The sequence below is a fragment of the Actinia tenebrosa genome, unplaced genomic scaffold, assembly GCF_029948245.1.
Source record: "Actinia tenebrosa isolate PJP-AT-01 unplaced genomic scaffold, QUT_ActTen_1.0 PGA_scaffold10__47_contigs__length_13832649, whole genome shotgun sequence".
NCBI classification, from domain to species: Eukaryota; Metazoa; Cnidaria; class Anthozoa; order Actiniaria; family Actiniidae; genus Actinia; species Actinia tenebrosa.
Genome location: NW_028292570.1, coordinates 13,457,092 through 13,470,595, shown reverse-complemented (window position 1 = coordinate 13,470,595; position 13,504 = coordinate 13,457,092). Strand labels below are relative to the sequence as shown.

General features: G+C 32.8%; 1 protein-coding gene across 1 annotated transcript; it reads right to left on the bottom strand.

Annotated features, from left to right (window-relative positions):
- Positions 1-234: 234 nt before the first annotated feature.
- On the bottom strand, positions 235-12,496 carry LOC116290159 (NACHT, LRR and PYD domains-containing protein 1b allele 4-like). Its single transcript, XM_089027071.1, has 7 exons — positions 12,414-12,496; positions 10,589-10,793; positions 9,113-9,540; positions 4,182-4,268; positions 3,522-3,887; positions 2,702-2,743; positions 235-2,389 (listed from the first exon to the last, which is right to left on the bottom strand). Exons 2-7 carry the CDS (start codon positions 10,603-10,605, stop codon positions 357-359), a joined length of 2,973 nt encoding a protein of 990 aa, XP_088883197.1. The 5' UTR covers positions 10,606-10,793; positions 12,414-12,496; the 3' UTR covers positions 235-356.
- Positions 12,497-13,504: the final 1,008 nt, after the last annotated feature.

Here is a 13,504-nt window from a genome sequence, read left to right as displayed (position 1 = left end):
TTGTCCGTATTTCAAGTCCAACTCACTTTGTTCAAAATATGAAGAAAAAAATGAATATTTGTCAAAAAAAGTCTCTTTTAACTTGGTTGAATAAAAATATTGATGAAAACAAACTTGTTCTTGTATTGATATCAAACTACTGGACATTTGTCAAGGGATATTTTTGATTTTCAATGGATTTGTTTGAATATTTGTTGAGTAAAACACAAATCAACTTTCAATCAACTACAAAAATAAAACTACAAGAATTTCTTTATTATTTAATAAAATATGATATTATTTACAAAAACAGATTATATTCTACTCGTTTATTATGGTTTTCTTCAATATTCAATACATATGAGAGTTTTATTGATCTAAATATCCAACACAACACCAGGGATCTGTCTTAGAGACAGTTTACATTCACTTGTTATGATATTATCAAATAAGCTTAACACTTTTACACGACAATCATCACGTATTAATACTGAACACAGACACTGAGCACCAACATCTGTTATATCATTAGCACCTAGGTATAGGTGTGTTATATTAGTACGAGGCAACATGTCACATATCATTTTAATACATTCATCGTCTAATTCACAAACAAACAGCAACAGTTCATCAACAATAGAAATATTAACAAGAGAATTACACAACATTCTGATCCCTGATGCTGATAAAGATGAATACCCAATGTGCAATGACTTAACAATGAATGACTGTGTAAATATTGGATGTTGTTTAGTTTGTTCTGCGTTGATTAAATTCACTATATCTAATAAATAACTTATGTACAAACAATCGATATCAGTTATTTCCTCAAATCCAATCCTCCCATCCCTATCACAGTATATGTGTTTAAGGTTATTTATTACTCTGGTAGAAAATCCATTGTCTTTGTACTCGTACAGACAGGATAAAGTTAGCAGTTTATTCCTATGATCGTATTTATTCCCTGGTTTGATATTTTCTATCAACTTTTCCATCATTTGTTCATCTTTTTCTCTTGAAAACATTCCCGCCATGAACAGAAATGTCACATCACTCGTTTTCTTTTTCTCTGGGATTTGTTTTTTCTCTACAAACAAAAAAGCACAAAGAAATTCTTGAATCGTTAAGTGGGTGAACGTAAATTCAAGTGGTGGTTTCTCGAATGGAGATTTTTTAACGCCAGGACAACAGTCAAGTAATCCACTCGCTTTCAGGTTTGCTATTTCTTCATCGTTAAGATTGAATTTTTTCATATCATTTTCGTTGAAAATATATTTATCTTCCATCATTAAATTCATCGCTAGTTCAGCTAGTTTTTGTAATATTTCTTGTACTTTAGTTTCTTCCATTTCTTCATATTTAGAAGAGGAATGTTTCTTAATAAATACTTTGATTATTTCATGATAAAGTTCTGTTCTTGTGACGGGTAGTTTTTCTGTGGTTTTTGATTCAGTCATGTACCACTTAATGCAGTAGCACATTAGAAAACACATCACAGGAATGTGACCAAAACTCAAAAGAATTTCATTCGTTTTGATGTGATCAAGTGCTTTGTTCTTCATGCTTTCGTTGGCTTTAAAATATTTTTCGATGTATTCTAGCACTTGAAGTGAAGAAAATCCTTGAATGTCACATCTCACATCAAAGGCAATTTCTTTTAATTCCTCTACTTCGCCAGGCCTCGAGGATATCAGGACCACTGCACCGTTTAACATCTTTCCTTTCATGATTTTGGCAATCAAAGCAGGAACAGGTATTTTTTCATGAGGGTCGTTTGGGTATCTTGACTCAAAGTCCCCGGTGATTTTCTCTCGATGTTTATACTCATCATAACCATCGAGGATGATGAGCAGCTTCTCAGGATTGTCAATCATGTACCGCAGTAATGGCTCGTCTATTACCGAGTGTTCGTTCAGTAGGGAGGATTGATTTAAGATATCACGTAAGTCAATCCTTTCTTCTTCTTTTTCTAGAAGAAGTTGACGGAATGTCAACAGGAACACAAACTGAAAATCAGGTACTTTGGCATTTTCTTGACCTTCCTCAAACAATCGGTCATGCGACCAATCCCGTGCCAGCTTCCGACAAAAAAGGGATTTTCCAATTCCTGCTTTGCCCGTCAACAAGATAGATTTAGGATTGGTCGTGCAAAAAGCTGCAGATTGCTGATCATCATTTTCTGGGCAAAGAAACATTTCTGAACAGTTTGTGAGTTTTGTACTACTCGCTTGAATTTTATCCAATTGCCTCCTGCCAAATGTCTTTTCTTTGGGTTCCTCGAAGTGTTTTGGACCGCGTTGGATAGTCACACTCGTAAAGATGTCATCGGTTCTAATTTTCTTGTCTTCTTCCTCTGACAACAGAAAATCGGTTTGTTGTTTGATGGATGACTTCAGTTTTTCTGTATATTCTAAAAATCAAAATACAACAATTTAACACCCAAAAGACAGGAAGAAAAGGTAAGAATAAAATATCTTATAAAAATGAAGTAAAATGTGTACCCCCTACAATATCTTTGAAATGAAAATGTACCCCCTTCTTCATAATAATTTAGAAAATGTTATGCTCAGTAGCTGAAATTAAATGTCACCTTTTTGCATGAATACCTTATGCCGGTACCCTCATATTTTGCAAATATAAAAGAATTACCACCCCCCCCCCCCCTCCCCTCCCTCCTCATTTCAAATGATCTTGAAATTTGCACACAAGATTTGGTTTTTACCTAGTGCTCTTGAAGAAAGATCTTTCTCTGCAGGTTTGTCCCCTGAAAAATAATTAATGTTCCATAAGTATCCATATATGATCATCATATCCTTAAGGTGGCTTCATATAGTTTCAGGCTTTAGAGTAATAGAACTATATTATTATTATGTTATAGCAAATACAGATCTATATCTTGATATCTGATACACTAACCATATTAAAGACTATGAGTTTAGGAATCATTTTTCGTGAAAATGATCACGTGAATAGTTACCATAGCAGCGACACGTCAGCAACAAAACAGGCCCTTTTTGCCATTAAGAAATTAAAATCTCGAATTTAACGTATTCAATCATTTTTATATTTTGTAATATGAAAGTTTGTTTTGTTATCTGTTATGTGACAGAGATTTATTAAGATCGTGACTACAGAAATCAAGATTTTAAAGAAAGAGCGATTTTTCAAGATAAAAAGTTTTCTATAGTCCAATTCTTTAAAATATATTGTCAGTCGCCTTATTATTCTACGGAAAAAAACTGTAGAAATGTAAAGATATTTGACCACATAGTTTTCGAGTTTTTAAAAAAAATAATGCACACCTTTTCGTTACGTCATCAAAATAAAAGTTCTGGTACTGCACATGCTTGTGCTTTAAACATGGCGCGTGCGTACAAAAACTGTCATAAACATGTTCTACCACTCTAACTGACATCTTACACACCATAACCTGACTGGACCATTACAGTCACCATACCAACCACTTCATGTCATATAAATGTCCTACCACTCAAACGCTCAAAAGAGGACCAACAATCAATATTGTGTTCAAGTCAACTAACCTTTTGCATGACTTTCAATAATTTTTTTTATTGTGTCTTGTCCTTGTAGCAGTTTGGCTTGACCTTCTGCACTATTCTTCTGTCCTTGTAGCAGTTTGGCCTGACTTTCTGCACTATTCTTCTGTCCTTGTAGCAGTTTGACCTGACTTTCTGCACTATTCTTCTGTCCTTGTAGCAGTTTGGCTTGACTTTCTGCACTATTCTTTTGTCCTTGTAGCAGTTTGGCTTGACCTTCTGCACTATTTTTCTGTCCTTGTAGCAGTTTGGCCTGACTTTCTGCACTATTCTTCTGTCCTTGTAGCAGTTTGACCTGACTTTCTGCAATACTGACTTGTCCTTGTTGCAGTTGTTCTAATTTGCTGTTAACTGTTTAAATTTGAAAATATTTTTTCGCAAGAAATTAGAATAAATATGTCACACCATTTTCCTCCAGTTTTCTATTTTATGTCTTCTTATTAACCACTTTTTTCATCATCTAGGTGTCAAAATATGTTGTGGAGTCCCTTGGTTAGGCCTCGTATAAGTCCATAACATTTTGACAGCTAGATGACAAAAATTGTGGTAAATGAGATGTAATACCATGGAAAACTGGAGGAAATTGGTTAAATGCATGCATACACTTAGATGCAATGAAAACAATTTTCTTACAATGTAACTTACATGAATCCAGTGTATCTAGAATGGCTTGGTCTTGGTCTGCACAGTGTTTCAACATTGGAATTAGTTCAGTCCATGGCTTTTGAACATCTTGAGAAAAGATATGTGCGTATCAGAGAAGCACTTGTTTATACAGAACAAGTATACTACAAACCATAGCTATTCGTTTTATGTTCTCATACTTATTCTAGTCTGTTCTGTCCCATTCAATTCCTTTCTATTCTATTCTGTTTCCATATATACTTATTCTAGTCTGTTCTTTCCTATTCAATTCCTTTCTATTCTATTCTGTTCTCATACTTATTCTATTCTGTTCTGTCCCATTCAATTCCTTTCTATTCTATTCTGTCCCATTCAATTCCTTTCAATTCTATTCTGTTCACATACTTATTCTATTCTGTTCTGTTCTCATGGTTGTTCTGTTTATTCTCTCCCATGCAATCATGTGTGGTTCTATTCATTCCATTTCCTTCACTTCTACATTTCATACTATTTCCTTAAGAAAACTTAAATTCTATTCTGTCCCATTCAATTCCTTTAAATTCTATTCTATTCTCATACTTATTCTATTCTGTTCTGTCCAATTCAATTCCTTTCTATTCTATTCTGTTCTGTTCCATTCAATTCCTTTCTATTCTATTCTGTTCTCATACCTATTCTATTCTATTCTGTTCACATACTTATTCTATTCTATTCTGTTCACATACTTATTCTATTCTATTCTGTTCACATACTTATTCTATTCTATTCTGTCCCATTCAATTCCTTTCTATTCTATTCTGTTCTCATACTTATTCTATTCTATTCTATTCTGTTCTCATACTTATTCTATTCTATTCTGTTCACATAATTATTCTATTCTATTCTGTCCCATTCAATTTCTTTCTATTCTGTTCTCATACTTATTCTATTCTATTCTGTTCACATACTTATTCTATTCTATTCTGTCCCATTCAATTCCTTTCAATTCTATTCTGTTCACATACTTATTCTATTCTGTTCTGTTCTCATGGTTGTTCTGTTTATTCTCTCCCATGCAATCATGTGTGGTTCTATTCATTCCATTTCCTTCACTTCTACATTTCATACTATTTCCTTAAGAAAACTTAAATTCTATTCTGTCCCATTCAATTCCTTTAAATTCTATTCTATTCTCATACTTATTCTATTCTGTTCTGTCCAATTCAATTCCTTTCTATTCTATTCTGTTCTGTTCCATTCAATTCCTTTCTATTCTATTCTGTTCTCATACCTATTCTATTCTATTCTGTTCACATACTTATTCTATTCTATTCTGTTCCCATACTTATTCTATTCTATTCTGTTCACATACTTATTCTATTCTATTCTGTTCACATACTTATTCTATTCTATTCTGTCCCATTCAATTCCTTTCTATTCTATTCTGTTCTCATACTTATTCTATTCTATTCTATTCTGTTCTCATACTTATTCTATTCTATTCTGTTCACATAATTATTCTATTCTATTCTGTCCCATTCAATTTCTTTCTATTCTGTTCTCATACTTATTCTATTCTATTCTGTTCACATACTTATTCTATTCTATTCTGTCCCATTCAATTCCTTTCTATTCTGTTCTCATACTTATTCTATTCTATTCTATTCTCATACTTATTCTATTCTATTCTGTTCACATACTTATTCTATTCTATTCTGTCCCATTCAATTCCTTTCTATTCTATTCTGTTCACACATACTTATTCTATTCTATTCTGTCCCATTCAATTCCTTTCTATTCTATTCTGTTCACATACTTATTCTATTCTATTCTGTCCCATTCAATTCCTTTCTATTCTATTCTGTTCACATACTTATTCTATTCTATTCTGTTCACATACTTATTCTATTCTATTCTGTTCACATACTTATTCTATTCTATTCTGTTCACATATTTATTCTATTCTATTCTGTTCACATACTTATTCTATTCTATTCTGTTCTCATACTTATTCTATTCTATTCTGTTCTCATACTTATTCTATTCTATTCTGTTCACATACTTATTCTATTCTATTCTGTTCTCATACTTATTCTATTCTATTCTGTTCACATACTTATTCTATTCTATTCTGTTCTCATACTTATTCTATTCTATTCTGTTCTAATACTTATTCTATTCTATTCTGTTCTCATACTTATTCTATTCTATTCTGTTCACATACTTATTCTATTCTATTCTGTTCACATACTTATTCTATTCTATTCTGTTCTCATACTTAGTCTATTCTATTCTGTTCTCATACTTATTCTATTCTATTCTGTGCACAACATACTTATTCTATTCTATTCTGTTCACATACTTATTCTATCTATTCTATTCTGTTCTCATACTTAGTCTATTCTATTCTGTTCTCAGACTTATTCTATTCTATTCTGTTCACATACTTATTCTATTCTATTTGTTCTACATACTTATTCCATTCTATTCTGTTCACATACTTATTCTATTCTATCTGTTCTACATACTTATTCTATTCTATTCTATCTGTTCTCATACTTAGTCTATTCTAATTCTGTTTTCACATACTTATTCTAGTTCTATTATGTTCCTCATACTTATTCTATCTATTCTGGTTCATCATACGCTATTCTATTCTATTTCTAGGCATTCACATACTTATTCTATTCTATTCTGTTCACATACTTATTCTAATTCTATTCGGTTCTAATACTTATTCCTATGCTTATTCTGTTCACATACTTATTCTATTCTATTCTGTTCTCATACGTTAGTCATTTATTCTGTTCTACAAATACTTATTCTATTTTATCTGTTTCATACTTATTCTACATACTTATGCTATTCTATTTCTGTTTCTCCTACTTATTTCTATTCTATTCTGTTCTTCAGACTTATTCCTATTCTATTGCTGTTGCTCAAATACTTATTCTATCTATTCTGTTCTCAATACTTATCTATTCTATTCTAGTCTTCTCATACTTATTCTATCTATTCTGTCATCATACTTATTCCTATTCTATTCTGTTTCACAGACTTCTTCTGATATCTATTCTGTTCTCAGACTTATTCATCATTCTATTCTGTTCTCATACTTATTTCTATTCTATCTGTTCACATACTTATTCTAGTTCATTTCTGTTCTCATACCTATTCTGATTCTATTTGGGGGGTCTCATACCTTATTTCTATTCTATTCTGTTCACATACTTATTCTATTCTATTCTGTTCATCATACTTATTCTATTCTATTCTGGTTCCTCATACTTATTCTATTCTATTCTGTTCTCACATACTTATTCTATTCTATTCTGTTCATCATACTTATTCCTACTTATTCTTTCTGTTCACATACTTATTCTATTCTTATTCTGTTCACATACTTATTCTATTCTATTCTGTTCTCATACTTATTCTATTCTATTCTGTTCACATACTTATTCTATTCTATTCTGTTCTCATACTTATTCTATTCTATTCTGTTCACATACTTATTCTATTCTATTCTGTTCACATTACTTATTCTATTCTATTCTGTATTCATCATACTTATTCTATTCTATCTGTTCGTCATACTTATTCTATTCTATTCTGTTTCTCATACTTATTCTATTCTATTCTGTTCACAATACTTATTCTATTCTATTTCGGTTCTCATACTTATTCTATTCTATTCTGTTTCACATACTTATTCATTCTATTCTGTTCTACATACTTATTCTTTCTATTCGTTCATCATACTTATTCTAATTCTATTCTGTTCTCATACTTATTCTATTTTCTATTCTGTTCTCACTACTTATTCTATTCTATTCTGTTCATCAATACTTATTCTTAATCTATTCTGTTCACATACTTATTCTATTCTATTCTGTTCACATACTCTATTCTATTCTGTTCTCATACTTATTCTATTCTTTCTGTTTCACATACTTATTCTATTCTATTCTGTTCACATACTTATTCTATTCTATTCTGTTCTCATACTTATTCTATTCTATTCTGTTCACATACTTATTTATTCTATTCTGTTCTACTTATTCTTTCTATTCTGTATTCTTTCTTATTTATTCTATTCTGTTCACATACTTATTCTATTCTATTCTGTATTCTATTCTATTCTATTCTATCACATACTTATTCTATTCTATTCTGTTCATACTTATTCTATTCTATTCTGTTCCACATAATTCTATTCTATTCTGTTCGCATACTTATTCTATTCTATTCTGTTCACATACTTATTCTATTGTATTCTGTTCACATACTTATTATTCTATTCTGCTTATTCTATTGTATCATACTTATTCTATTCTATTCTGTTCACATACTTATTTATTCTATTCTGTTCTAATACTTATTCTATTCTATTCTGTTCTCATACTTATTCTATTCTATTCTGTTCTCATACTTATTCTATTCTATTCTGTTCTAATACTTATTCTATTCTGTTCTGTTCTCATGGTTATTCTGTTTATTCTCTCCCATGCAATCATGTGTGGTCCTATTCATTCCATTTCCTTCCCTTCTACATTTCATACTATTTCCTTAAGAAAACTTATGACCAAGTTCTTATCTTGAGTGTAAGTCGTACCAAAAATTAACACCCTAAATTTAAAACATAAATAGCATTCCTCCACTCCTTGCACTTGCAGATTAAATGCTAAAATACTATTTTGAAATGAAAATTTTGTCAGAAAAATAAAATCCCTACTTTCTTCTTTCTCTCCATTCTATTCCGTCTTGTAGTAATCAATTCTATTCATACTCTATTCTGTTCTTATTCTATTCTGTTCTCTTTCATTCTATTTCATTCTGTCTGTTCTAATCCCTTCTATTCCTACTCTATTCCATTCTAAATTTTTATAGAAAAGATTGAATGACTACATGAATGTAAATAGTGCTGAATGACATACAAGATGGATGTGATCTATCTCAAATATCACTCTCACCTTGTTCCACCTTATCAAAGTCCCCAGCAGTAGCGCCGAACAAGCTCAGTGCATTACATCCATCCCTCCATGATGTTTGGAAATCAGTAGCTTCAACCCTTGGAATTGGAGAGTGACACAAATTGTTTCGCATTTTCCTCAAGGTTTCAAGGGCTGCCGCTACCGGATCAGCTGCTACAACAAATGGTGGCCGTGAATGAAGTAGAGCTTTGACCAAAAGAGACATGTCCCATTGTGATGTATCACCAGATATCACTGCATCCTTTTCATATGGAAGAGGGTTAAACATCCGCAGCAGGTCAGCTCCATTCTGAGCACAGTCAGTCCAAGGTTTGTATTTTACTGCAGCATTCCACTGATTTTTGAAGTAACGACGCAGACATGGATTCCCTACTCTTAACAGAAGTAAGGCCAGGCAACAGTAGTTCCTGTTTAAGATACACCCACTAAATTAGTAATGATGAAAAGGTAAATTATACACCGTGAAAAGATGAAAAAACTTACTGACGTTTCGGACGCTAGTCCTTCGTCGGAGTAAAAGAGAAAGAAGTGGTAGAAAGGAGTGTATATATGATAGAATAAGACAAAAGAAACCAATGAGAGCAAGGTAGGCAAGGAAACAAAAACAAACAATCAAAAGACAAAAGGAAAGGTTAGTTGAAAATAAAGCGTTCATTAATCCCGTTGGGACTAAGAGTGCCCAATAGGTGAATAAGCCGCATTTCTTTGGTCTTGCGACAATCATTGTTGCCGTTAAGCAAAGAAAGACCGAAAACAATGAAGTCAGAAAGAGAATGGTTAGCTAGATTAAAATGGCGGGAAACTGGTTTGGTGGGATTGTTATTGCGAATATCATAAAGATGATTGCAAATGCGATCACCAAGACGGCGGCCAGTCTCGCCCACATACAAAAGATTACAGCGGGTACATTTAATACAATATACAACATTAGAAGTGGTACAAACAAAATGGTCAGTGATTTTAACAGTAGATTTAGGACCGACAACAGAAGTCTTTTGATTGTTTGTTTTTGTTTCCTTGCCTACCTTGCTCTCATTGGTTTCTTTTGGTTTCTTTTGTCTTATTCTATCATATATACACTCCTTTCTACCACTTCTTTCTCTTTTACTCCGACGAAGGACTAGCGTCCGAAACGTCAGTAAGTTTTTTCATCTTTTCACGGTGTATAATTTACCTTTTCATCATTACTGTTTCATTAGAAACACCGACGCAGCTCACACTAGTTTTTAGCTAGTTATATCTTTTTACCACTAAATTAGTATTGATTACAGTCTGGTAATATTACATCTATGGTATTTTTATCTCATATATGATCATTATATACACAGTAATTTAAGTTGCAACCACAAGAGGAAAAGCACTCACATTTCTTAGCAAGCATTTATATTATTGGACAATATTATTTTAAAATGTTTTCCACAAATTAGATATAGTAGCTAAACCATACAATCTTACCTTTCTTCTTTGTCCATGTTTATTCAATGGACTATTGAAGTGTTCAACATAGTATTAGGTATGTAGCATGGATTAACATGTTGCATGATACCTCTGCTTTGCTTTCTTTTCTGTCAGATCTTCTATTCTGACGTTTACAATCTTGTTTACAATCAATGATAATTCTAAAGAAGCTAGTATCTATAGCAAGACTTGAGACTTGAGTCTATAAGCAAAAGAATAAAAACATCAGAATAAATAGATGATTCTTTGACCTAATTTACACATCACTGTACAGCAAAACAAATTAGAAGTTATCTTTAACTTTATTAATTAAACTTACTATGCCTTGAATAAAAACCCTGCACTTTGTAACTTTACATAAGTTAGCTTAATAACATTCAAGTTCTTTAGTTCACACAACACATTCTTGATTTATGATATTAATCTAAATAAAATTAGAATAATAAGAATAAATAGGAAAATATTATTTGAATAAAAACATATGCAGTGATAGTTGACCACTGCTGTTGCTTTAACATTGAAGAGATATTCAAATTATTTTTTATAATTATTCATCATTAATAAATATTCATAATTTTTGAAACAAAAGGGAGATGCCTAAGAGCATTGTCAACAGAAATGTTAATGAAACACAATTAATGATCATAGATTTTTTGGTTGAAAAATAGAAGCTTCAGTCTGGCTGCACTGTTGTGGAGATAATTATTGAACTACTGACATATTACCAACTATGCACCAAACTGAATCCAGTATCTAACCAATCAAAATGCATGCCGCAGGAAAGAATAACACTCTATTGACTCTGGGATGGAGTTCTGTATATTTATCTAAATCACTATTAACAGCATCCTTCAATCCATAATAAGAATGCTTCCCAACTTCATTGTCTTCCACTAGGAATCTTGAAAGCTTTTCAATAGAATTTATATTTTGAGCTCAGTTTAAGTTATTTGTCATCAGCTGTCAATCAAAACTGTTCATCTATGTAAAGTATTGAAAGCTTTTCAATAGAATTTATATTTTGAACTCAGTTCAAGTTCTTTGTCATCAGCTGTCAATCAAAACTGTTCATCTATGTAACATAAGATGGTCGCGTGACCTCTAAAAGTCTCGTGATCTGTCGACACACCTTAGCAAGCATAATTTGCCTTAACAAGTGTATCTGAAGTCGTGAAAAAATACGGAAAACTAGCTGGAAACATAACGTTTATGAAGCCAGCACGTACGTCAAGAATATCACAGATTCAAGAAATATGATGAATTAATTCAATATGGATTGAAAATCTTGATTAGGACGCTACGACAAACAGAACAGTCAAAAATAATACAAATATATTGAGAAAAAAGATTAAAATCAAAAACTAAATTAAGAAATTATACAGCTAGATAGGCGTTTGATAAATGGCTTGGTGTTTCAAATAATCCATTCGTACGATTCTGTCTGAGTACAAGACACGAACACGGCTTCCTGAAGCTTTGGAAACTTGCCAAGACAGCCAACACCCATATTTACAGCATCCTTCGATCGATCGACGATCAAAACTCACTAACATACAGACGATATCAACCCAGCTAAACTGCTTGGAATCCAAATTCTTACTTCATTATTCTACAAGCATTATTCTATCTGGTTATTTGGTCAAATGAGGTTTTTACGGGCTTTCAAATCATACTGTTCCAATATCAACTCTTCCATGATCAAAGCTGTGTATTGTAGAACCTTACAGTAAATCTTATCTATAACATTCTAAGAGATCTACTATATCACACGTAACTAATGTATTTATGCACTGATTGATACAAATTAACTCGTATAACTTACTTGAAATACGAAGAAAAGAGGACAAGAACAACGAGTGACCAAACGCTTGCTTCGCTTTCACCAGACAAACAGGAAATGCAAATCAACAAACAGATAACAGCAGAAAGACTGGTACGAGCAGGTGTCTTTGGGTGGTGGTCGGCCTTTTGGAGGTGAGGGTAGGGGGGGGGTGGTGGGGGAGGGGAGAAGCAATACCAAAATGTTGGTAAACACTCTTAAAACATTATGTAGAAGAGGAATCTAAACGAGCCAATGCTTGGAATTTTTGAGGTGAAAAATGTGCTTAAAGAACCAATAAGTAAGACATTTTTGAAAATATGTGTAGACTGTGAGGGGGAGGGGGTGGTGGTTATCATTAACAAAGAGTTCGGAAAAAGACAAACAGGAAATGCAAATCAACAAGCAGATAAAAGCACAAAGACTAGTACGAGCAGGTGTGTCAGTTAGGGGGTGTCGGCCTGGGAAGGAGGGGGGGGGGGGAGAGAAAGGAAATAATATTTTATTAACACTTCTTAAAACATTACGTAGAAGGGGAACCCGAAAACAAGCCCAATGTTGGAATTTTGAGGTGAAAAAATTTGCGTTAAGAAGCAAAATAGAAATATTCAATAAGCAAGACATTTTTGAGAATATGTGGGAACGTGAGGGGAAGGGGTGGTGGTTCATTGATCTCTGTTATCATGGGGGGCGGGTAATAATAGCAGACCACGGGAGGGGAGGGTAGAAGCTAGCTAGTTACAGCCGTTTTCTTGTTTCTGCGTCCATGGCTTCAGTCGTCAATCTAATAATAATAATTGATAATTTCTATAGCGTTAATATCCTTGACTTCAATAACACAGGGAACCCATAACTAACGATAGGGAGATACATATAGTGTCATGTGATCATGGGCAATGGTGTATGCAATGTTTCTCAGTATGTACGGTCGCTGACTTGATGGCAGGAACGATACAATCGTTTTACATGAGAAAGAATTTAATTCTCGAGGGGAAAGGGATTTTATTGTTCTGCCATCTAACAAGGATGGCAGCTCCAAAGCAGGGGTCATTCACTGGCGCCATGCCGTCGCATGTGCAAAGCGTCTCTTTGCA